This window comes from Gymnoscopelus microlampas, assembly GCF_963454915.1.
Source record: "Gymnoscopelus microlampas genome assembly, chromosome: 21".
In the NCBI taxonomy this organism is placed as follows: domain Eukaryota; kingdom Metazoa; phylum Chordata; class Actinopteri; order Myctophiformes; family Myctophidae; genus Gymnoscopelus; species Gymnoscopelus microlampas.
The window spans coordinates 34429319-34455430 of NC_139958.1; the positions used below are offsets into that span (position 1 = coordinate 34429319).

The 26112-nt window shown below is 40.6% G+C and overlaps 2 protein-coding genes across 2 annotated transcripts; one reads left to right on the forward strand and one right to left on the reverse strand.

Annotated features, from left to right (window-relative positions):
- The first annotated feature begins 834 nt into the window (after window positions 1–834).
- On the forward strand, window positions 835–25840 carry c6.2 (complement component 6, duplicate 2). Its single transcript, XM_084047222.1, has 18 exons — window positions 835–956; window positions 2200–2445; window positions 5099–5255; window positions 6377–6521; window positions 7474–7612; window positions 8365–8524; window positions 9308–9505; window positions 9588–9828; window positions 11227–11349; window positions 11971–12137; window positions 12831–13056; window positions 13756–13924; window positions 19507–19618; window positions 20862–20994; window positions 21778–21975; window positions 22866–22953; window positions 23767–24002; window positions 25251–25840. The coding sequence occupies exons 2-18, from the start codon at window positions 2291–2293 to the stop codon at window positions 25424–25426; spliced, it is 2823 nt and encodes a 940-aa protein (XP_083903348.1). The 5' UTR covers window positions 835–956; window positions 2200–2290; the 3' UTR covers window positions 25427–25840.
- LOC311037428 (nuclear factor 7, brain-like) lies at window positions 16252–18007 on the reverse strand. The gene has a single exon (XM_084046585.1). The coding sequence runs from the start codon at window positions 17972–17974 to the stop codon at window positions 16595–16597; it is 1380 nt and encodes a 459-aa protein (XP_083902711.1). The 5' UTR covers window positions 17975–18007; the 3' UTR covers window positions 16252–16594.
- Window positions 25841–26112: the final 272 nt, after the last annotated feature.

Below are 26112 nucleotides of genomic sequence, written 5' to 3' on the forward strand. Positions count from 1 at the left end.
GCGTTGCATTGCGACGCATTGTCACTTCCACTAGTCACATATTTTGCCAGGTCACCAATTTCACAATAACAGAAGGAGGTGAGGGGGCAGCAATTTGGCCGTAGAGTTTCACCCAAGGGTTTGTTGAAAGAGTGCTCAAGGGGACAACGCCTAAAGCTCCAGGTCCTGACAAACATCAGTCTCTAAAAGGTTTGTCATAAGCAACTGGTTGAGGTCATCTTCTGCCCAGTCCCCAGGAAAGGTATTGATAGGCCGTATGTGGAGGTATAAATTGTAATGTAGAAATTCCACCCCTAAACTTGTTTACAGGACATTTTATGATGTGAATGCAAAATTACGAAAAGAAATTGCGTGGCATTGTGGTAAGGGAAGCATAAAATGCTAGTCCCAGCAAAATTGATCATTTAAATCATGATGAGGTAGCCTACATTGAGTATACTGTACATCATTTCAACAACTGTTGCAAAGATGGTGAAATTAAATAATTTATGAAGAGCATAGGTATCATTTCTGGAGCTTATAATTGATGCAGTGTGCAAATGCTTGTATACACAAATTTAAGCTTTTGTGATAGTACATGGCATGGTAACAAAACTTTTAGTCTCATAGATTGCAGCGTGTTTATGCCTCTCAAGTCCATGAAGGAAGACATCTGGTGAATCTGTATTTGGTGCTGGGAAACATCCACAGGGTCTTACTTCCCGTAAAGAGATGGGGTTCAGAGGTTGTGCAAGATTTCCATGGAACTTCAACTGTGATAGGGGGGGACATTCAATGGGCGTTACAATATCCCCCTTCGTAGTACTTAAGATCGAGGCTGAGATTGCAGTGAGAGGCAAACCTTATACTAGGGGGTCCTCTTATCTGTTCACAGTCAGACACAAGGTGACCGTTGGGTTTATCCCTGCAGGGAAGGACATCAGCGGAGTTTGATTCTGTTTTGTTTTACTTACATGGTAAGTCATCATTTGCATCTTCTGAGAACACGCTTTGGTTGGATTTTAATGGCAGTGATCACATCTGAGAACAATAGAAAAACTAAAGTTGAAGCAGCAGCATGGATATGGCATTGTTGCTACTGCTTCATTAGATGAGCAGAAATGACGCAACAGGTTTTTCATTCTGAAGTTAATGTGACGCAACATGAAATTGTTTGGGTGGCATTGCATAGACGTTGTAGGCTAGCTGTTGTACCCAGTGGCAACATGTTACTGCATTATGTGCATAGGGACACATACAGTACAGAGATGTTCTCTAGTTTTCACTAGCCCTTCTAGAAGTGGGTGATGCACATTATTGAGCACTATGATACTTGCATTGGATTGTCTCTTCTCAGCCTGTATGTATACTGTCCATATCAAGTTAACCATACTGCAACAGAAGCTGCAGGCTATTCTAAAATCGCATTATTTGCACAACTTTATTTGTATTTTTATTGTATTTGCTTCACTCAATTTGAATATATTTTACAGTTTACCTTTAATCCCGCTTCTTATTATATTTAGCCAAGGGAATTGTAGAATAAGCATTTCATTGGCAGCAATGAATTTTATCTAAAACTAGGATGAGAGAACATATCACTCCAGTTATAGCTTCACTACACTGGCTCCCGGTTGTTTTTAGGATTGATTTTAAAATTATTTTAATAGTTTATAAAGCTCTAAATTGTCTGGCACCTTCCTACCTCTATGACTGCCTAGAGAGATATGTTCCAAACCGGCCCCTCAGGTCTTCAAGTGCTGACCATGCTCGAGGTGCCTACAATGACAATAAATACGGTAAAAAAAAATACGGTGAAGCAGCATTCTGCTTTTACGGACCGACAGTGTGGAATAAACTCCCATTACACCTAAGACAGGCAGCCTCTGTCGATAGCTTTAAAGCACAGCTCAAGACCTATTTCTTCACTCTTGCTTTTAGCTGATTCTTTGGTTGATTTTTAAGTCCTCACTGTATTGCCTATTTTAATGTTGTTTTATGCTTTTGCTTTTATTTTATTTTATTTTATTTTTGTTTGCTTTATTGTTAAATTGATTGTAACTGTAATTGTATTCTTGCTCTGTAAAGCACTTCGAGCTGCATTTCATGTCATGAAAGGTGCTATACAAATAAAGTTTATTATTATTATTATTTATTAATATAAACCCTGCACGCTTTTACCTGTCACCTGTCACTATTCTCTCTTTTTTTCCACTGTAGAAAAGGAGAGTAAAGACATACAAACAAGTTTGACTTCAGGCCTGTGACCTGTGTGTCAGGACTACACCAGCTGTCGCTGTTTAGTGGACTGATGGCTCGCAGCAGCATTCTCCTCCTCCTCGTCCTGCTGATGCAGGTCCTGGGTTGGGTGACATTTGTCCAGGCTTGCTTCTGTGATCGCTACCCGTGGCAACCGTGGTCTGCTTGCTCCAGAACGTGCAACCATGGCGAACAACAGCGACGCAGGTACCTGCCAGTGGTGGGAAAAGCACTCAAATGTTTTATACTTAAGTAAAAGTATCAATGCTGCGACGTAGAAGTACTCTGTTGCAAGTAAAAGTCCGGAATAAAAAATGTACTTGAGTGGAAGTACCAAAGTATTTATTGGTATCAAAATGTATTTAAAAGTACCAAAAGTAAAAGTGCTAATACGTTTGAAAATAGCAGATTCACAAGCTCACAAAGCGAGCTTGTAGATCGGCTATTTTCAAATAGCCTAGGTATAAAATAGGGTTAAAGTGGTTAATGTATGTTTTATAATGTAATCATTTATATCTGCAAAGTAACGAGTAACTAAAGTTTTCAAATCATTGTAGTGGAGTAAAAGTACAATATTTGCCTCTGAGATGTAATGGCGTAGAAGTAAAAGTATAGACAATTTGAAATACTCCAGTAAAGTAAAAGTACCTCAAAATTGTACTTAAGTACAGTACTTGAGTAAATGCACTTAGTTGCTTTACACCACTGGTACCTACTACCTACCTAGTACGCTTAAAATGTATAGTCCTTAAATTCCGCAGTGTCACAGCATGTGTCATTAAGTCTGCCTTTCTTCATTGTCAATACTCTTCTTATCAGCTTTTTCTGTCACGGTTTCACTGCTGGTTCTGTGTGACATAAAAAAAAATCCTATTCTATAGCACTCTGTAACTAAGAAAATATGCTACACACACAGCTGTTATTAGCTGCAAAACTATAATGATGAGCTAGCTGTCTTTCTGTGTCAGAATGCTTGTCATTGTTTTTACATTCGTCCACCAGAGGGCGTTGAAAATGTTAGTGTTTTTAGTATTAGTAGAATTAGCATGAGTAGTCCTACTATTAAGTGTACTAGTAGCAGAATTTTCAAATGCTGTGGAAGGGCAAGAAATACATCTTTAAATAAGATTCTGTTCTGAGAGTAGTGACCAGAGTAGTGACCATAAATGTATCTTTAGAATCTTTATGAAAAGTAAGGAAGAACTGTACTTTTATTTAACCAGGCAGTCCCACTAAAATAAATAAAACGTCATCCATACCAGTACATAATATGCAGTATATTGGTCCACATAATGAATATACAAAATGTGTCTTTGTTTTTAATCATATTTCATCTTATTTATTATGCTTTTAAATGCCTTTTGTTTTTGAATGCCTTTCTATGCCTCACATAAAGTGCTTTGTATTGCCAAAACAAGTATAAACTAGACGCGTCGCAATTCCGGGGAAATTGCAGAGTGTGGTTGCGCCGACGCCGGTCGCGGGTCGCGGCCGCCGGGACTCGAGGAATACGCCGGGAGGAATAACGTCGGAGGCTGCGCCAATTACATTGTGTCGTCACTCCTGAGATGGCTTGCGTTTCATTTTGAGAGGATCGATCCCCCCAAAATAAGGTTTTTGCATCAAACGGTTACATTTTGAGCATTCGTGGCGCCCCCTATGGATCAAAGTAGAAATGCTTTTGGGGATTGGTTTAGTATACCACCCTCGACATGTGATTCAAATTTGGGATTGACCGGACGTTTCGTTCGTGATTTATGGCATTTTTGGTCAAACGGGCCCCTCCCGCTAACTTTGGAAGCCATTTACGGACGGACGGTACGGACTATCAAAATTCCGCTTGGATAGGTTTATCGCATGGGTCCATAGATCACGTGTACCGATTTGTGTGAGATTTGGAAAAAAATTGAAGGAAAAGGAGCAAAAAGTGTGTTTTGAAGAAAATTCAAAATGGCGGAAAATCTATCCTGACGCAAATGGGCGTGGCCTATATGGGAAGATGCGTCGTGACCCAAGGAATCCAGGGGAAAAGAAATTTTGATTTTACGACCTACGGTTCAAGAGTTATAGGCCAAAAGGTAAAGGGGGCTGTTATAGCGCCACCATGTGGCCGACTGGTGTGATTATTTTCTTAATCATTTTTCAAAAAACTATTAACCTCCCCTCCAAATCTTGTAACTGTAGCCCTTACGGTTTCCGAGAAAAAAATACTTGAATGGGAGTTTTTGCAATTCCCATTAAAGTGGATGGGGAAATTTAATGCAGAAATAAATCAATATCAAAAAATCTATCCTGACGCAAATGGGCGTGGTCTATATGGTGAGATGCGTAGTGACCCAAGGAATCCAGGTGAAAAGAAATTTTGATTTTCGGACCTACGGTTCAAGAGTTACGGGCCAAAACGTAAAGGGGGCTGTTATAGCGCCACCATGAGGCCGAATGGTGTGATATTTTTTTCAATAATTTCGGACAATATTATGAATTATCCCTCCAAATCTGATAACTCTAGTTCTTACGGTTTCTGAGAAAAAAATACTTGAATTTGAGTTTTTTCACTTTTACATTAAAGTGGATGGGGACATTTAATGCACTAATAAATCAATATCAATTAAACTATTTAACCAATCTCTTAGCAAAATACAAGCGCACGATTCCCGATTTAGACGGTCATTTTGATATATGGCACAACATTAGGGGATAAAAACTGTGGGAGGAGATCCGGTTTGAAAAAAAGTTAATCTATAAATAAAGTGTATAGAGTACTATAGTCTGGTTGCCCTGTTGGGCAACCACACTAATAAATCAGGCATAAGCCTAATGCAAGTTATCTGAATGAAGGTTTTCACATTTCTTTTGGCAGGAATCTTGTTAAAAATGAAGGTTACTACTGGAGGAACAGCTGTGAGCAGCTGTGCAAATCAGAGACCAGAGCTTGCAATGAGCATTTCTGTCCAATCAACTGTGTGCTCACAGAGTATGGGGAGTGGTCAGCCTGCTCACCGTGTGCCAAGAAACAGGCAAGGACTCGCATGTATTCGTCACTGTCGGGTACAAACCTTGTATGTCCAAAACTGTCACTTTTCAGCAAACAGAAAAAAGTAGGGCCTTCATTTATGAAAAAACATAAAAAGTTGAAATATGGAGATATGAGATTTCTGCCCGACAGCAACCATATGTACTGTATGCGTGCGCACACGCACACGCACACGCACACGCACACGCACACGCACACGCACACTTGCACACACACACACACACACACACACACACACACACACACAGTCACGCATGCGTGCACAAAATACAATGAATTACTGAGTTTCTATGCTGCCATTATTAATCTGAATGTTTGTATTATGAAGGGCTGGACAAATTCTGTCTTTCTTTACTTTATTTGTTTACTTTTTAACCCCTTTCATCCCTATTTTAGGCATGTCATCATAGGCAAACGTTCACAATCTTTCACATACACATTTCAAAAATAGCAAAATGACATCGCAGATCTACAAGCTCACAAGGAAATAGCTGAGATTGTAGAGCGCTCATTTTGCACGACACCGACAACATATAACAGGGCTTAAATGATTAACACATTCACTGCCAGGGACTTTCTAATGCTGGCAGGTAGCTTTTGCCAGCATTTTTAAGCATTCTGACTAATTTTTCAAGAACCACAGAATATTTATCTCCAGTAACGTCATCGTGACCTCCCGTTCTCTTGTTATACCCTGTTGAAAATAGCATGTTTCACACACTTTTTTGAGTGGTGCCGAAGGCAACCACTCCTATACATGACTTTGTCCGTGTGTCCGTATGTATGTATGTACTGTATGTATGTATGTCTGTCCACAAACATTGATGACAACATCAATACGGGGGTCAATACAGGGCTCATTAGAGGCACCACTCACTTCACACAGGGTGTGATTTTTTTTTTACACATCGCAACGTGTTGTTGTGAGCTTGTAGATCGGCTTTTTTTACTAGTTTGGGTCCCGGGGAGACCCGAGCTAAAATGTCTCGAGCTAAAATGTTTGGGAACCACTGCTGTAGTGTACACTGTTCATCTTTCAATCTGTATTTCTCTTTTACTTTGGAACTGCGTGCTTGTATTTTATGTTATTGTTATCCGCTGTAGCTTCGAACCCGGTACGTCCAGAGACCAGCCCAGTTTGGAGGCGCTGCTTGCGACCCGGTGCTGAAGGACGACAGGCCTTGTTTCCCTTCTACTGAATGCAAGATCCCAGCGGTGAACTGCAAAGACAAGTTTCAGTGTGAAAACGGTATGCAATGTTCTAATCACTTTCAGCCTTTATTCACATCACAGGTTTACAGGTGTGACATTTTTCTTTTGATTGATTGATTGATGGAATATTAGATTGATGATTTTTAAAAGTACAGCCGCACAACAATAAAAAAAAAACAGCAAATGGATGAGACCAAAAGCCAGGCTTGTTTCCATTGTGGTCCATTAAACATTCAACAATCAAACAACTGGACAAACAACAGTGGAACAAACAACAATACAAAATAAAAATATCAATATACAGTTTGAAACAATTCATGATAAAAATAGAAAAAAAATAGAATAAAACTGTAAGTAAAACAGGTCAGAAGTGTCAGATAATTCCCTAATATGAGTATAGTGAATATTATAGCGACCCCGCAAAAGACCAGTCGTAACTTGCTCCTCCAAGCGAGCTAGCTCTCTTGGCGTTGCTTGTTACCTGCCGGTCTGCCGAGCTGGAGGCCGGGGTTTGACTCCAGCTCGGTGCGCGAAACTTTACAATATATACAGTACACAGTACATGAGGTCCATCGTTAAAATGTGTGTCAGTGTAAAAAGCACACATGTGTGCACACATGCACAAAACTACACACTCTGACGTCAACGCAGAGCCGGCGGTGGCCGACAACGGTGGGGGGGGGGCGGTGCATAAGTATGGGGGATTCTTTTTTAAATTATTTGTTTTTACCGACAGCAGTCCTTGTCATGTCTGTCTGTCTATTAGTCTCTTCCGGTACACACAACACCACTGACCACTTTTTAATACGCTGAGGGAGGCGTGGTGCCGAAATGCTATTAATTTAAAATTACCAGAAGGTTAGTTCTTTTAACTGGCAGTCTTGACTGAGGGGGGCAAGATGGTCCGGTTGAGGGGGCGTCGCCCCCTCACGCCCCCCATGACGCCGGGCCTGTGGCAACGTATAATGATTTCTGTCTTACCATCACAGGGCGCTGTATCAACATGACACTAACATGCAACACCCAGAATGATTGTGGCGACAACTCGGACGAGAGGAACTGTGCCCAAAAAACAGGATTCTGTCCAACCTCACCAGTGGTCCCTGGAGCTGACCTCATAGGAAACGGGTAGGCATTGTGTGATGAAGGAGACGGACGCCGTGGAGTTATCGCCATGACAACAACTTTACTAGTAACCAAGGAAGCTTATTTAAGGAAGGGACGCGCTGGACGCCGGAGATGCGCCATGACTAATAGTGTTTGTTCATAAGCTGTCCAGCCGAACACCAAACTTCCGGTGTGAGTTTGGTGATGTTGGCGATCTTGCCTTAAATAAGCTTCCTTGCTAGTAACCAGGAAGTCACATACCGCCAGTGCATCATGGGTAATGTAGTCTATGCACTACTGCTACATCTCCCCTTTTTAGCTCAGCAACTAATCTCAAGAAGAGATTCCGAGCTGCGCTACTGCATCTGTCGGGAGGGCGGAGGCCATTCTGGCCTCCAAGTGGGCGGGCCTTAGATCAGGAAGCAAACCGCGCTTTACCCAATCAAATGTAGTGGGCGGGATTTACATCTGTGTGTTCGCTTTCTAATGTGTTCCCACTGGAAACAAACCCAAACTCATTCAACAATGGCGTCCTCGGAGCCGACAACACCACGGAAAGTTAGTAACATTTTAAATTGTTCTTCCATTATAGAAATTATAGAAACAAGTGGGCTTATAACCAAAACGATCCTTGTTCTGTGGGAGAAATGTTGTTAGTGTTCCGTGGGAGAAATGCTGTTTGTGGGAATGAAAACATAGGTGCCCCAACCGGAAGAGTAGGGCTGAGGGCGGACCAAACGGGCCAACATCCTGTTATCAACATTCTATTGCAGGTTTGATGCCATTGCGGAGGAGCCCAGAGGAAGCGTGCTGGGCAACATGTTCATGGGAGGCAGCTGCGTTCGCGAGAGGCCGAGAAACTACTCCGCCGCTGACCTGCCACAACTCATTTACTATCGCATCCCCTACAACTTCGAACGCTTTGAGATTAAGGTACTAAATAATTGCATTCCCTAATTCGCATAATTTGACCATCACCTTTTTTTTAAATGTATTATTATACTTTCTTTGTGCCATCCAAGTGACATGAGCTCCAGTGTGAAGTGTTTACACAGATTTAGGGTCAATGATAATCTCCACGGTCATTCTTTATCAAGGAAAGACTTAATAATAGCCATAACAACAGCGTCACACAAAAGTACGTAGCAAACATTTATTTATTTATTTTTGCTATTTTAGGATTTTTTGGAAAGTGAAAGTGGAAAATGTCCATCTGTGGGTTTTATAAATATTAAACCAATGTAAAGTATAACAAGAGCTTGTGACTAAATAATAACTACATTAGATCCATTGGAACACAGGTTCTTTCTTTTTTTTCATTTCCTGTAAAGTAACTTGGACAAACAAGGTTTCCACCCAACACAGACATATTTCTTTTTTCCATTCCTGTAGGATAAGGCTCTTCACCTGTTCTAATACACCTTTAAACCCTATTTAGTTGGCCCGGGGTCCCCCAGGGGTCTATATTTGGTCTGCTCCTTTTTTTCCTGTACACCAAATGTATTCACCAAAGATAGCTGCAACGTGGCGCGTTGTGAGCTTATACAGGATCATCTAAAAAATGTATGTATATCATGGAAAATGTCATGTATGCCTATATACTGTAATCACCTAGATTAAAACAAAAAAAAGGTTTGAAATATTTCACTTTAACTGCAATGAATCGAAAATATATAGTAGTAGTTGACACATGTCATGCTGGTTGCTGTCCTACAGGTGGGGGTGGCGGACCACTTTTCAATAGATCCTCGGCCAGTGGAAGCTGAGGTAGTCAATCCAGTCAATGTGGACAAAAGCAGTTCTGATGGCGATGTCGCAAAAAAAATCAAGAAGGGCTTTATCCTCTTCGTCGGAAGTGAAAGCAGAGATTCCTCCTGGAAGTACAACGACGCTTTCAAGGCCTCAAAAAGCAAGGCAAGTCTGTTATTATTAGGATGGTTATTATCATCAACATTATTGTTGTTGTTGTTATTATTATTATTATTATCATCTACAGGCGTCTTCGTTCATCAGGGTGAATCAGATTTTGCCAGTGTCCAAGTTCAAGTTGAGGGCTGAAGACCTGATCCTAGACGGGCCTTTTCTCCAGTTCCTCAATGCTCTCCCACTGGACTACAACTACCCTCTCTACAGGGACATCTTCCAGCGCTTCGGCACACACTACTACGCCTCTGGGACCATGGGAGGCCACTATGACCTGTTGTACCAGTACAGCCGGGAGGACCTCAAGACCTCAGGTGCAACAGTACAACCTAGTGCAGTGGTCCTCAAACCTTTCCATGTCAAGGACCCCCCAAATGAATGTGCAGCTGGACCCCCATCTGAAGATATTTCGTGCCAGGCCACCCCCCCCCCCCCCATGTGATTTGCCAATATGCGCAGTGCTGTGTCCCTCACTGTTTTAACAGATCTGAGACTAAAATAACGACTTATGTGTCATTCTACAGCTTTCCTGGCAACGACAAGGAGAAGAGGAAATGCTTATTTTATATATAAATATATATATATACATAAATATAAAAAATAAATAATATAGTAATGATAATAATAATATATAATAAATATGTATATAAATATATTTATTAGCCTATTAGCCTAATTTACTGTCTATGATATTAGCATTAAGACCCTTTTTAACCCTCAATGGTTCATTTCTGAAAAAGGAGGTTATTGTAAAAAGATTTACGGGTTCCGACATGTTTGTTTACAATGAAGAGTGGACGGCGCTTGGTGCCTCTTGGACCCGGAAGTGATGTCGGACTACAAAATGACATCAGACTTAAAAACCGCATTGTTAAAATCAAGGTTTTGAAAATAGCAGATGTACAAGCTCACAACACGGCGATGCGTTGTGACTCGTGAGCTTGTAGATTGGCTTTTTTCAAATGGCTGATGTATATAGGGGTTAAAGTGGTTAAACACATTTTTATGCTATATTAACACATTTTGCTGCGGACCCCCAGGAACCCCTCAGGTTCCCCCGGACCCTACTTTGAGAACCACTGACCTAGTGGACAAAACTCAAAAGGACAATGACAAACATGTCAGTTTTGTTTTACTGTGAATGTTATCAATTTAATTGCAAAGTCAAATAGATCATTTGTCTCTTTGTGCTGAGACATGCCGACATGGATACTTTCATCATACATCATGACATGTCATCATGTTTTGATTGATAGACGCCAAATGGATGACAAAAATAAGCCAAAGGCTTGTTTCTCCATTTTGGTCCACCATGTCATAATAATGTAAATACAGTAGTAGCCTATGCCAGCGATTCTCCACCTTTTTAATTCCAAGGACCCCCAGAAATGGACCCTTACAACCCATAATATGGGTCCCAAATAGACCCATATTATGGGTCCATGTACACACTCTTGGAGTTACAGAACTGTAACTGTAAGAACCTGGAACCAGTTGCCTCACATAGCCTACAGTAGACTTTGCATGTCGTTGCTGTTGAGCTGAAACCTCCTATCTCCATATTAAAATGTTCTGTTTGGTTTTTCTTTTCAGTAAATTAATGCCCTACTACATTATACACTTACAAAAAAAGAGTCCGGTTTTGGACATACAGTACAAGGTTTCCACCGACGTAATGTGTGATTTGATCCGATGTGTTCCTCTCCTCCAAGGTCAAACGTTAAAGGAGACTGCAGGTTGTCTTGCAAAAGATACCCTAATCATCGCCATTGTCTATAATCGACGCGATCACTCCAATAGATGCGATAACAACAAGATGACGGAAAATTATGACGGTAAATTACAACAATTAGGTATTTTTTCTGTTGAAATTACTTTTTCGTTTCAAGCGACATGTTGTGTAATGGTTATTCACCAAGGCATAAATTATGCTTTAACCTTATTTATATATAATATTTCAGTAACATAACTGTACAGTACACAACTATCACTGGACAAGAAAAAGATGTTTCCTAACTAATGACAAACACTGCACTCACAACGTTTACAATACAAAAATGTGTCAGATTTAGATTTGTCATTCTTTTCATTTTTCCTAAACTAAGAAATCCAAAGAACATTTGGCACTTTGAAAAATACGGTGCTAAAATAATCCTGGTAGCAGGTCACAGTCACAGTTACAGTTGCATGTTGCAGAGATGGGAACTTGAGTTTCTCTCAAGTGAACACAGTGACTTGAGACGCATCCTTAAAATACTCACGAACACCATATATTACATTACATTACATTACATTATTTCCTTTGCAACTATTCTTTTTGATACTTTTTCGATTCATTGACTATCCGAGAAGTGTGTTTTTATGTATTTATCATAAAATCTATTTATTTTTGTTCTAATTGATTCAATCGATTGGTTTGATTAACTGTTGAACACCTTGATGTGTGCAATCCTCAGGGTCTTACATCAAGTCAGCAGAGAAGTCCTTCTCCATGGTGAGAGGAGGTGGAACCAGAGAGGCTTCGGTGCTGGCCTGGGAGAGGAGAGGCGCCCTTCCCAGCACGGACAAATACAGGGACTGGGCTAAGACCCTCATAGTAAACCCTGCATTGGTGGAGTATGAGGTTAGGATGATTTTCATGGAGAGCTTCTGTTAGCACATTACACAGTAAGAATGCACTTGGAAATGATGTAGCCTTCCGGCTTTGTCAAGCTGACAAAGTTACTGACACAATTGGCCCATGTTCGGGGGGAAGGAAAGCCGGGCGGGGAGGGTGATATTTGCGGCACCTGGCTGTCAGCGGGGAGTGTTGGGCGGGAGGAGTAGGACGGAGGCTCTACGTCCTCCCGGTGGGGGCTCCTCACTGGCAGGTGAGCCATGAGGATACAACAGCAGCGATGATAACACACATGAATGTTTGCGGGGAAGGAATCAATTGGCATAACGAGGGAGGAGAAAAAGGGTTAAAAAAAAGCAACAAAAGACACATACATTTCATAAAGCGGTCTGAGAATCAGAAGTAAAGGTTTTACAGTGCGATTTATTTTTTACTATCACTGGAAGCATGCTCCAGTGGTGGAAAAAGTACTCAGATATTTTACTCAAGTAAAAGTATCAATACTGCAATATATATAGAATATATATATATAGAATATAGAATGTCAAAGTATTGGAAAATTGGAAATACTCAAGTAAAGTACAAATACCTCAACATTGTACTTAAGTACAGTACTTGAGTAATTGTACTTAGTTACTTTCCACCACTGCATGTTTCAATGTATTTCAGAGTACTGCTTGTCTGTGTCTTTGCATCTAGGTGCGGCCTCTCATTAACCTGGTTAGGGGGATCCCATGTGCTGCCACAAAACGGAGACACCTGAGGACGGCGTTGATCCAGTACCTGCAGGAGTTTGACTCCTGTAAGTGCGCTCCCTGCCCCAACAACGCCAGGGTAGTCCTATCTGGCACAGAGTGCAAGTGTATCTGCCAGACCGGCACTTTTGGTGACAACTGCGAGAAAAGATCCCCAGACTATACTTCAGGTCAGTGGTTCTCGATCGTTTTAATTCCAATAGGTTTACATACATTTTTTACCACTGAGCACTCCTACTATACTTACTATGGGGAGACATTTCACCTTCAGGGCAGTACCACTTGTCAACCAGTAGAGGTCAGACCCTAATACACAGGGTCAAACCTTCTCAGTAGAAGTAGCATGGAGACCAAATACACAGTTGTGTTAGTTTTAGCTCTATTGTATCAACATACTCCACTATACAGATTGGTCAAAGTAACATTTTATTCACACACACAAAAGTGACATAGTGTAGCTATAACCCATTTAGACCTGAGGCCGATTCTACAAATGTCTTCTAGATCCTAACAGTTTTCTAAAACACTTATGTTGCTATGATATCAGTGGTTCTCAAAGCTTTTTCATGTCAAGGACCCCCAAAATTATATGTATTTGGCTGCGGACCCCCATCTCAAAATATTTGTTATATTTGAAAAATAGCAGATATACAAGCTCATAGCTCATATGAGCTTGTATATCCGCTATTTTTCAAAGCATAAAACAACGGTTTAAGTGGTAACACAGATGTGTACCCGGTCTTAATGGGTTAAGAAGTGGTTATCAGAGTATAACATGTATGTGCTGGTATGTAACTGTTGGTCTTGGTGAGAGAACAGTGGGAAATGAATGTGACTTGTACATATTCTTGGTGCATATATTTGTCCAGAGACGGTGGACGGTTTCTGGAGCTGCTGGGGGGCTTGGTCAAGCTGTTCAGCTGTCCTGAAGAGACATCGGACGCGAGAATGTAATAACCCTCGTCCCATGAAGGGAGGCAAGCCGTGCCAGGGTCTCAGCAGAGCAGAGGAGAGATGCCACATATCTCTTTTTGAAAAGTAAGAGAAACACTGAATAAACAGAGAGACTGTTAATAAAGGACACAGTCAATCAAGCATCAGTCAATCAAGTAGGAGATGCTACAGTGAATAAGGTAGCAGAGACTGTGGATTGATTGATTGATTGATTAATTGGTGTGTGAAATGGACATCACATTGGACAAACCAGATTGCTTAATTGTTTAGTATACATGTACTCATTTTCTGTTTCTATTATGTCTTCAGGAGGCTTTTTACAATTTACAATGTAGGCATTTAGCAGACACTCTTTGTACAGAGCGACTTACAGTAAGCAGGGTAAACACACACATCAAAATGCATAGAGACAGTGTAGTGCCTCAGTAATCTAGGATCATAAGTAAACAAATAACTTGGCATTAGTCTAAAGTTCTCTTAAGAGAATATCACAAGATAAATAATCTGTACATTGAAACTATAGAAACTATAGAATGTCAGGTCAACAAATGAACCTGGCATCTGTCTAAATAACCTGCTAAATGACATTTTAACCTTTGCATAAGACTGCATGGTCGTTAAGGCTATTACCATCAGTGAATAATGGTACAATAGCTTTTAATGAGAGAGATGAGTCTCTTTTTTTAAATACTGTGGACATGAGTGAGTCCACTATTGCCTAGATTTAGTTCTGTGTGTGTGCTTAACACATTGGCTGCCAAAAACGCAGATCTGCGTTCTTTTGAGCCCTTACAACGCAGGCTGCCAAGAACGCAGATCTGCGTTCTTTTAAAAAAATGAAAAAATAAAAAAATGATTTTTTTTTTTTAGATTTGACCCAAAGACCAAGGAGATATGATTTTTCGAAGATTTAGACTCCCATCCACTTCCTTGTTAACTTAAAACTTAAAAATTCTGTATCTCGGCTCCTGAGTACTTTTATTTTTTCATTGAAAAAGTCTGGCAGTCTACTGTAGAAAATAAATAAATAATTCTGGCAGCCAATGTGTTAATGTTATTCCTTCACAAGACAAGGCATTACACCATAACGTGAATCAAATGTGTCTGTTTGTCCAGAAACACAATTTCTGTCAAATTCACCAACACATTTTAACCCATTAAAACCGGGAACGCGATGGGGGCACGGTGGCGCAGTCGGTAGCGCTGTCGCCTCACAGCTAGAAGGTCCTGGGTTCGATTCCCGCCAGGGACGCTGTGGGCGCTGGGGGCGTGTTCTCTCCTCCACGTCATCGGCGCCCATACCCTAGGTGGGGTTGGTGAAAGGGCCTACTCTGTGTGGAGTTTGCATGTTCTCCCCGTGTCTCCTAGGGTAGTTAATACCCTCACAAAAACATGTAGTAATCCTGGTCACTATACTGCCTCCCCCTGGTCAGCCGGGGCGCCTGATGGAGGAGAAGGGAACTGGTTGGAATAACGTGTTCCTTCCACGCGCTATGTCCAACCAGGGAAACTCCCCCCTGTCGGGTGATAAGAAGCGGCCTGCTTGCTCCTCATGCATTGAAGGAGACATGAGCTTCAGCTTGGGCCCTCCCTAGGCTGGCAGAGGGTAGGTAGTGCCCAGGATTACATAGGCAATTGGCACTGGGTGAAAAAATGTGGGTTACAAAATCGTGGGACAAAAATTATAAAAAAATAAAAATAAAAAAAAACGGGAACGCATCTGTGGGTTATAAAACCATGATTTTATACTTTGGCTATTCAAAAATAGCAGATATACACATGAATTAAAGTTCTCAGTCGCCACGATTGATTTCAGTCTTTTGGAGCATGTTGCGCAGCGAAAATAGCCGACCTACAAGCTCTCAGTGTGCTTGTAGATCGGCTATTTTCGGTTAATATTTTCAAAGATTGGAGCATTTGATATGGTCAAACTAGCAAAATGTTTAGAAGCATTTTCCATAAAACCCTAATAGTCTTGAATATGTCACAAAAGCAACGGTTAAAGCCTCAATGTGTGATTTCTTCACCTGGTTGGCAGTATGTAGAACAGCAGGTACAATATTACTAAAACATAATCAAGATTCATTTTACATATTGTGTTAATTGTTTAGGAAACGGCGCTAGCACTCCTTTCACGCTGTTTCACAAAGCACATAATAAGACTTGGCCATACACATTCTTTCAGTCGTGAGATTTTATTTTGCTTTAATCCATGCAGTGTCCACTGAACACTATAAACAACTGAGTTAAAACACATAAGTATTTTGTCAAGCGACATTTCAAAAGGGCAATATGACATATTTAGAGCCACAAGGTCTCCAATATTACCTCTAATGTTTTATTATGGTGTTATAATTTTATTATCAGTGATTCAAGTGACTGCAGGGTTCATAGACTACCTCAGCCCTTTGTGTTTTAATAAAACGAATGTAATATTTAACATACTGACTTCTCCTAACCATCATATAACACGTCATACTTTATAATGTCATATATTAGGAAATAGTGTAAAAAGTACAGTACAGTTAAGTACGAGAGTAAAAGTATCATAATAAGAGTCTGATACATTTTATAGTAAAGTATCTTGATTACTCAACAAGATTACTATAATCGATAATTTAATTTCTACATGAATCCTCTATTAATTACCATTACCATTACAATCATTCAAATAATCCTGTTATTGTTGGCATCATTACTTTTACTGATATTATTAATACTACATCATCATCATCATCATCATCATCATCATGTTTAACTACGTTGTCCCAGAGTCACACTGATCTTCCATGGTAACATCTTCAGAGGGAGAGTATGGCCAATGAATGGAAAGAGTGTGTCAGTGAAAGTGTGTGTGAAGGTGTGTACGTGTGTGTTAGTATCAGGATCAGAGAATGACAGCGTTCCTTTGTTCCAGTCCAGCTGGACTCTGATCTTCTTGGGGTTCTGCTTCACTGAGAGAACAGCGAGTGACCCTGATGGGGAGTATGCTTTGTATTTACCTTCATATAACCCTATGCTCCAGAGCTGACCCCCTCTGTCTCCCTTCCTCTGATAAGACTCTTCTAACGCGCCCAGTGACCAGTATGTATTGTCTCCAACCTCAACATCCCAGCTGTGAGTCCCAGAGTTAAAGCCCTCAGAACCCAGGACATGGTGCCAGTGGTCAAACCTCTCTGGGTTGTCAGGAAGCTGCTGTTTCTCTCCACGTCTCACACTGGTCAGGTCATCAGACAGGTTGTATACTGGATGGGCAGTGTTGGGATCCAGAATGACCGGAGTGTAGGAGACAATGTCCTTCATCTTCTCCCAGACTCCGAAGGTCAAGTTCTTCAGGTGTTTGGCCTCGTCTATCAGTGCTCCCGAGACCGGCTGTGGGTCCTGCAGTGTGAACTGGACTCTTTTCATTGTGGTCTTGTAGTTCTGCAGGAATGAGATGTGTTCAGCTCTCAGCTCCTCCTCTATGGCTCTGATTGTGTCTGAAATGCTTGATATCTCTCTGTTCAGACCCTCAATCTTCTCCTTCATCATCTGACTCTTCTGCTGCTCTTCCTCCCTCAGTGCAGTGATCCTGGCCTCCTCTTCCTCTTGTAGAAACCGATGAAGCTTTTTAAACTGTTCCTTCATCTGCATCTCTGTGTGCCTGGCCCGGACCTTAATGTGTTCTGCTGTTTGGTCACAGTTTGTTTTCACTTTATTAAAGACCTCCAGTTTCTCCTGTAAAGGCTTCAGTGATTTCTGGACTTCCTCCTTGTGATCCAGGGCAGCTTCATCGATAGATCTGAAACTGTGGTTGACGTGCTTTTTAGAATCTCGACACACAAAACACGCTGGCTGTTGACATTTCTGACAGAACAGTTTGAGTTTCCCATTATGCAGACTGCAGAGAACCTCAGAGCTCCTCTCCTGTGTGAAGGCCTCACACAGGTTCTTCAGAGCCAGGTTTCTGGGTGGATCCACTAAATGTCTCTCCCTACAAACTGGACATTCCTTTATTACCTTCTCTCTCCACCATTCCTGCAGACAGGCTTTACAGAAGCTGTGGCTACATGTCAGGAGAACAGGATCTTTAAAGATGTCACAACACACAGGACAGGAATAATCCTCTTCTGGGCGAGATGACTTAGAAGCCATGTTGTCTGTGTAGCTACAAACACTCTGATCAAGACAGGAAATCAGCCAGTCAGTGGTGGTCCCTCTTCTAAAATGTTCCCTGAAGTTTACTTTCAGTGTGAATCGTGGTTCTTGTTAGGTTCTGTCTTTCCATTCAGCTGACAGAAGCAGCAGTAGGTTCCAGTGGTCTGCGTCAGTATTCCCTCATGTAGCTGTGGAAAGACAGTCTGTCCTCCTCACTGGAAGTTGTGTGTTTGATCTGAAGGTGACTCTTATCGTCTCAGATGAATCTGACAAAGTCTGGGTGGAGCTTTGACACACAAGGAAACTCTGTTTGTGCCTCAAGCCGTCAGGTATGTTGTCAAACAAGAATGTGGGGGGATTTCTTCATCACATGGCATTTATGGGAAAACAGGTTAGCTCATGGAGACCCGGTGTGTGTGTGTATGTCTTTTTGTGTGTGTGTGTGTGTGTGTGTGTGTGTGTGTGTGTGTGTGTGTGTGTGTGTGTGTGTGTGTGTGTGTGTGTGTGTGTGTGTGTGTGTGTGTGTGTGTGTGTGTGTGTGTGTGTGTGTGTGTGTGTGTGTGTGTGCTTCCTTGCACACATGTGTGACTAGTGGTGGTTAGAATATTACTGGAAAAGGGTTAAGCTGGGCATAGAGACAAATTAAGTCTGAAACTGGCCCGATTTGTGAGCCTCATAATCTTCGCTGAATAATTTTTTTCCGTGCAGTGTACAGGGGGTTCAGAGGACCGATTAACACTCCCGATTGGCCCATCGGGAGATTGGATGAATTCTGACATGTTAGAAAATGCTGTTTGTCAATCCTCTGGGCAACATGGGAGACACACATGCCAAATTTTAGGCTGTTCTGACAGACAGACAGACGTTTTTTGAATTCATAGAAGGATATAGGCAGGGTACAATAGAGAACAGCATGAAAAATCAATGTTTATTTTTCATCATCCCAGAATGCACTTTGAACATTCATAGTGCTTTACATTCACTCTTTCACACAGCTACGGCAGAGGCAGCCATCACAAACCTGCTTATCAGGAGCAGTTAGGGGTTCAGTGTCTTGCTCAAGAGGAGAGAGATGAATACATCAAGAGACTCATAGTCACCAAGAAGAGAAGAGAGACAGTCATCTGACACATTTTAAATAGAGACATAGAGTCCGTGGCCAAATACATATAATTTTGGGTGGTCCTTGACATGAAAAAGTTTGAGAACCACTGATTATAGCAACATAAGTTTTTTCAAAAAACTGTTAGGATTTAGAAGATATTTGTAGAATCCCTAGAAGCAAAGATTTGAGTTACAAATGTTCACTTAAAAAATATGTATATATTCAAAGATTTGCACACATTTTTTACGATTTTTCAAAAATATAGCAGATCTACAAGCTCATATATCTTGTATATCTGCTATTTTTGAATAGCCAAATAAATCTCAAAATGACACACAGATGCGTTCCCGGTCTGAATGGGTTAACATAGCTGAAAGAACTTTCTACGCTTGCAGATTTTTGAGATGTTCGTGTTTCCCTACAGGCAAGACACCTGTGACAATGACGATGACTTCACAGAGGGCTTGAGAGATGAGCTGCCCCCTGGTGTGCAGGGCTGTCTGAGACCCAAGAGGCCGGGGAACAGTTATCTGCTGGTAAGGTTGACAAGCCTGCTGTGCGGTGTTGATTTCGTCGACTAAAACTATGACGAAAAATGTCTACTGACTAAGACTTAAGACTAAATATATTGACAATTTCGTCAACAAATAAAAACTAGACTTTAATGTTAGGACGAGTGGAGAAGAGATCCAGTAGAACTAAAAGACAAGTCATTTAATGTTTGGTTGCGCTCGGGTGTTGCGCTCTGAAAATAGCAGATCTACAAGCTGACAACGCGTCGCGCTGCGGCGCGTTGTCAGCTTGTAGATCGGCTATTTTCAGAGCGCAAGCAAGTGTGAAATCAGCCATTACGACGCCATCAAGGCCCCATACATACACCCCCCAATACATTTTAGTTGACTAAATCAACTGTTGATTTAGTCGACCATAATCTTCATTTCAGATGTCTAAAATATGACTTAAACCAAATGGAATTCTATTCAAAAGACTATGACTAAAACTAAATAAGAATTTGCTGTCGAAATCAATACTGATGCTGTGGTCATGCAGCATGTCACATGCTCAAACATTTTCATGTCAAGGTCCTTCCAAACGAATATGTATTTGTGCCGTGGAACCCCGTTTGAAAGATTTTTCGTGCCAGAGACCCCCATATGAGATCTGTGTTGTTAAAATGTTTCAAAGATATTCAAAGTAGCAGACCTACAAGCTGTGTACGTACATGAATATAGGGTTTAAGTGGTTAAACAGACTAACCACTTTTGATATTAAAGGAATAGTTCAGCCAAAACATAACCTATTTTCTATCAATTACACACCCCATGAAGCCTTGAATTCATGGAATAATTTGATGTCTGGGTGTATTTCCGGTAGGAGACTTAAAGAGTCTACTTTGAGTCTCCTACCTGAAACATTAGCATATTTCTGCCCGTAATCAAATTATTGGCACAGGAATGCGACAAAAACAAACAAACAATGAATTCAATGCTTCATGGGGTGTGTAATTGATAGAAGATAAGTAAAGTATTTTTTTTGGTGAACTACTCCTTTAACTGGAACCCCCTCAAGGACCCCTGGGGGTCCCCTGACCTCACTCTGAGAACCACTGTACTGGACTACTAGCACCCAAACAGACAAAGAGAGAGAGATTGATTGATTGATTGATTCTTCTAACGATGTAAAAGCAGGCCAGAGAAAGGAATAAAGATCTCCAAACTCACCTGTGTTCATTCTGCACCCCCCTGCTCCCCCCCCCCCATCCTTTTCTCACGATGTCAGAAAGCCAAGCTGTACTATGACTTTGGAGAGCATGAGTCGTTCCAGTGTTTCACAGGCTTTGAACTGGATGGGTTCCAGTACGTCAGCTGTCTTCCTGATGGAACCTGGACTCTGCCAACAGGACAATGCATCAGTAAGGGCTAAAGCATGATTCAAGATTCAAGATTGCTTTATCTGTCATTTGTTTTCCAAATGCAAGCAGCTTTAGAAAAAGAAAAAAATATGTTTCTCCTAGTTAAAGACAGCAGAAATTCATAAAATAATAAAATAAATAGTGCAGAACAACGATATGAGTAGTGATATCGTTGTTGTCGGGCAGAAACCTTGTATCTCCATATTTATTTATTTTCGTAAATGAATGCCCTACTTCATCGGTGTGTGAGTGTTTGATGTTATTTTTCATCTCTGGGATCCCAATCTACACTGCAAAATCCTCACTGTTAACTTATTTAAACTTTAACTTCATTTAAAGGTAGGGTAAGTGATATTCTTTTGTTAAAATAAGTGTTAAATAGCTCAATATTCTGATAGTACTCATTGCTATATAGAGAGAACTCTCACAGCCTCAGGACAGGATACAGATTAAACGAGTGAAATTGGAAGTAATGACACAAAGAAATGAGCAGACACAATTGGAACTACATGGATACTTAACCCCTTGAAATGTATGGGCTGAAGTGGTTACTGTATGTTTTGTGATAATAATCAAAACCTACGAAGTAACGAGTAACTAAAGTTTTCAAATAATTGCAGTAGAGTAAAAGTATAATATTTACCTCTGAGTTGCAGTGGAGTAGAAGTAAAAGTACAGAAAATTGGAAATACTCCAGTAAAGTAAAAAAATACCTCAAAATTGCACTTAAGTACAGTACTTGAGTAAATGAACTTTACATCACTTACTCTTCTTGTCTTTCAGAGAAGCAGTGCTTTGCTCCTGAGAACGTGCCTGAGTCGATGACGTTGTACCCGACCAAAGAGGTGTACCGCATGGGGGAAGAGGTTGGCCTTAACTGTAAGGAGCGAGGCCTGGCCCCTATTCCACGAGGCTTCTACAGATGCAGCGAGAGACTCACCTGGGAACCACCGTTACCTGCTGACTTACGTTGCAGTGACGGTACAGTAATAGTCTTTTTGATTGATTGATTGATTGATTGAATACTTTATTAACATGCTTGTTAACCAATTTAAACCGGGAACGCATCTGTGTAACCACTTAAACCATTAGTTTATACTTTGGCTATTCAAAAATAGCATATCTACAAGCTCATAGCACGGCACCGAATACATATATTATTTTGAAACAACATTTTTAACTCAAATCTTTGCTTCTGGAGGGGTTCCCTGGAACAACATATTTTGATGGGGATCGGCGGCCAAAAACATATCATTTTGGGGGGTCCTTGACATGAAAAAGTTTGAGCACCACTGATATAGCAACAATAGTTTTTCAGAAAAATTAACACATTTGTTGAGACATTTGACAGTTACAAATGTTCGCTTTAAAAAATGTGTTCAAAGATTAGCAAAAATGAGCAATGTTCGCTATGAGCTTGTATATCTGCTATTTTTTGAATAGCCAAATAAATCTAAAAATGACACAGATGCGTTCCCAGTCCCTATTTGTAACTATACCTTTAAGGATGGGAACCCCTTTTGGGGTTCTTGTTGCTATCTATGTACTGTATTATAGCAACATACATTTTTTAATAAATATTTTTTCAGAAAACTTAGGTCAGGATTTAGGCGTTTTTAGAATCGGTCTCAGGTCTAAATGGGTTAATGGGTTAACAGTACAGGTAGTACAGTCAAAGTTTATGCTAAAAGGATTACACGAAAAGCCCCGGTTTCCATTGTGGTCTATTGTACTCAATTCATCGGTGAAACGAAGTGGGAAATCCATAGGATTAATTTAAATCTGACATTGTGCGGGAACCATAATACTATAAGACATACCGTATATCTAAACCTGAATCTTAACAAACTAATATTCTTGTGTTTGTCTAGAAAATCCATATATTGTTCAGTACCAGTGTGCTCTGGGACAGGCACTAGAGGGCGGTCAGTGTGTTTGCGTTCGACGTGAGAGCTGCCTGTAAGTGACATTCCATATTGATTTCGTCAGTAGAGTTATTGCAAGAACATTTGCAATGGAATTTGAGGGTTTTGTCCATCATCAATAGGAAAGATATAATAAATATCAATGATATGACATGTCTTAGAGCTCAGCAGCTGAGTGAAGCCACTGTTCTTTCTCTACAGTTGACATATCTCTGTGTAGTTTTATAATAATATTTGTATTCTATGTATTTTCTATGTATTTTCTCATTTGTGAAAAAAAGAAACAATATTCTGAGATAAAAGTACCAAGAAATGTAGCTTCCATACTGTGTATGTATATATTTAGGAATCTGCATACAGTAAATAATGCATTTATTTATCCTTATCGCCAGTGGTGGAAGTGTTTTTACTCATGTACTGTACTTAAGTCCAATTTTTAGGTACTTTTACTTCTACTACTACGTCCATTTTCCAATACTTTTGCTTATACTCCACTACATCTTACAAATATTGTACTTTTTACTCCACTTAGTATTTGAGAACTTTAGTTACAAGTTACTTTGCAGATTTAGTTATTATTACAAAACATGCATTAACCCCTATTGTGTACTTTGTCTACAAGCTCACAACATGTCACATCACAACACGCTATGAGCTTGTACAGATTGTAGATTGTCTATTTTTGAAAGATTTTGAAAACCTTAAAAAAAAACTTTTACTTTTGATACTTTTAAGTAATCAATACTTGACTTACTTGTAACAGAGTATTTCTACATTGTGGTATTGCTTTTAAGTAAATTATCAGAGTACTTTTTCCACCACTCACTGACACTGACACCAATTTCAGCTCATTTAAGGAAGCCATCTGCGTGCTAAATGTGGACGTCAACGTCACAGTACCCATGTCCATCTGTTCCTTCCACGCTGGCCGATGCCACGGCGATCCCCTCTTCTTTGTCAACGAGGGCGAGTGTGATGACACCAAACTGGACTGGGCCAGGTTTAGAGCCGAAATGTCCTCCTTCAGCTCCACTAATGTCCCCTGTGGACTGGACCGCTGTTACGAATGGGAAACCTGCTCTGGTGAGTATTAACCGCCATTGATCCTTTGCAAAGAGACATAGGCGGCGGGTAATGAAGGCTAGGGTAGGCTAAGCCTTCCCAAATGTTATGCTGGGAAATTCTGGGAATTGTGCAAATTATATATAATATATGTGCGCAGCATTATGTAGTTAATTTCACCATTTTATTTGTACGATTGAATGGTAAATGCATGGTACATGGTGCATTTATATAACGCCTTCATCCAAAGCGCTTTACAGTGTGCGTTGCATTCACTCATTCACACACACATTCACACACTAACCTGTTAGGGGTTCGGTGTCTTGCTCAAGGACACTTCGACACTAACTCAGGGGGAGTCGGGGATCGAACCCGGGAACCTCCCGTTTCCCAAGTGGCCTATACCTCCCCACATACCTCCCCACCTATGACTTGCATGAAAGCCTATATGTAAATCACTTGACACTGCTTCTATATCGCTGTTGTCGGGCATAAACCTCTTATCGCCATATTCTAACTTTTTGTGTTTTTTTTGTAAATTAATGCCCTATTTGATCATACTACAGTGTCACACAAAAGTATCAAAAGTAGCAGATCTGCAAGCTCGAAACGAGCTTGTAAACTGATTGTACACCGTAAATCTACTACTGACAGATTGAACAATTGAATGTACTCGGTTCGGTTGCTATGAGCTTGTAGATCTAGTCAAAGAAATCTTAAAATGATACAGATGCGTTCCCGGTTTTAATGGGTTAAAGTCCAGGTACAGGTTGGCTTTCACTGAGTTAGTTAGTTGATTCATCTGCTGTTGTCTAACTAATACAATAACTCATCATATGAGTTTAATCACTTGAACCCTAGCATCCCTGTTATGGGGGAACCAAAAATAGCCTATCTACAAGCTCAGCGACACGTTGTGAGCTTGTAGATAGGCTATTCTTTGGCAAATGAGATTTGGTGTGTAGAGGGAAAACATTGCAGACCGAGTACAGAGCCAACAATACTTCGTTGACCGGGGTCCCCCAGGCCCCAGGGCTCCGTATTTGGTCCACTCCTTTTTTCCCCTGTACACCATCTCTTCGCCGAAAATTGCCGATCTATGTGAGCTTGTAGATCCTCAATTTTGTCCGAATGTTTGCCCCAGAACAGGGACGCTATGACGGGTTCATGCGTTTAAAGCGCTGCTTTAACTCAGTAGCAGTAATACATATTTTTGCTGCATTGAGCTTCCGACTCATTTCTATATTTTTATTTACTCTCTTTTCTCAGCGCTCGAAAGGTGCGAGTGCATAGCTACACGAGACTGCCACGGAGGTACAGACAGTATGTACTGCCTGAAGATACGCAACAGAAACAAGAGTATGAACCTGTGTAAAATGGCCACGCTCAAATGCTCAAACTATGTGTTTGAGGTCCTCAACGAAGGTAACTGTGAGGCTAGATGATCACTGTGACCTTTATGCAGTGGGTCCAGTGGTATTGGTCCAGAGGTTGGACCAATACAATGTAAACAACAATATTATATAATATAATAACCTATTGTGTACCAGTATGGTACTGCGTTACTGCACAGGTACTGGTGCTGCAATAGAAAATGTACATTTTTCAAATGGGTTTGGTTGCTTCCATCAACAATATTCAGAAAAAAAACACACACAAAATATAATATACATAAGACATCATTTTATTGTTTGCTAGGTTGACCAGTTCTAGCAACTTCCCAAACATGGAAGATTTCACTATTCTGTAATGTACTTTGCATTATCTCATTGAGTGCTCTCTTTTGAAATAGCTTGATACTTTGTTGCTGTTTTGTCCACATGCTGTCGTAAAAATAAAAAAATGTCTGTCAGACTGATTTTGCCAACAACATCATCACTTGTCTCAACTTGTCAGTTAAACATCAACTTCAATAATATCTTCTCATCGACTATCATCCATCATTGACATTTCAGATCAAATACTAAAATCAATACTAAAAGCAGACATTATATATTTACATTAATAAAGTGTTTTCTCTCTATATACATTTAATTGAAAACAGTCAAAGTCCCCTTGTACATATACTCAGCAAAATCTAGAGGTAATATAACTCAGAGGAGTGTACAAATGCACACTCCATTGTATATAT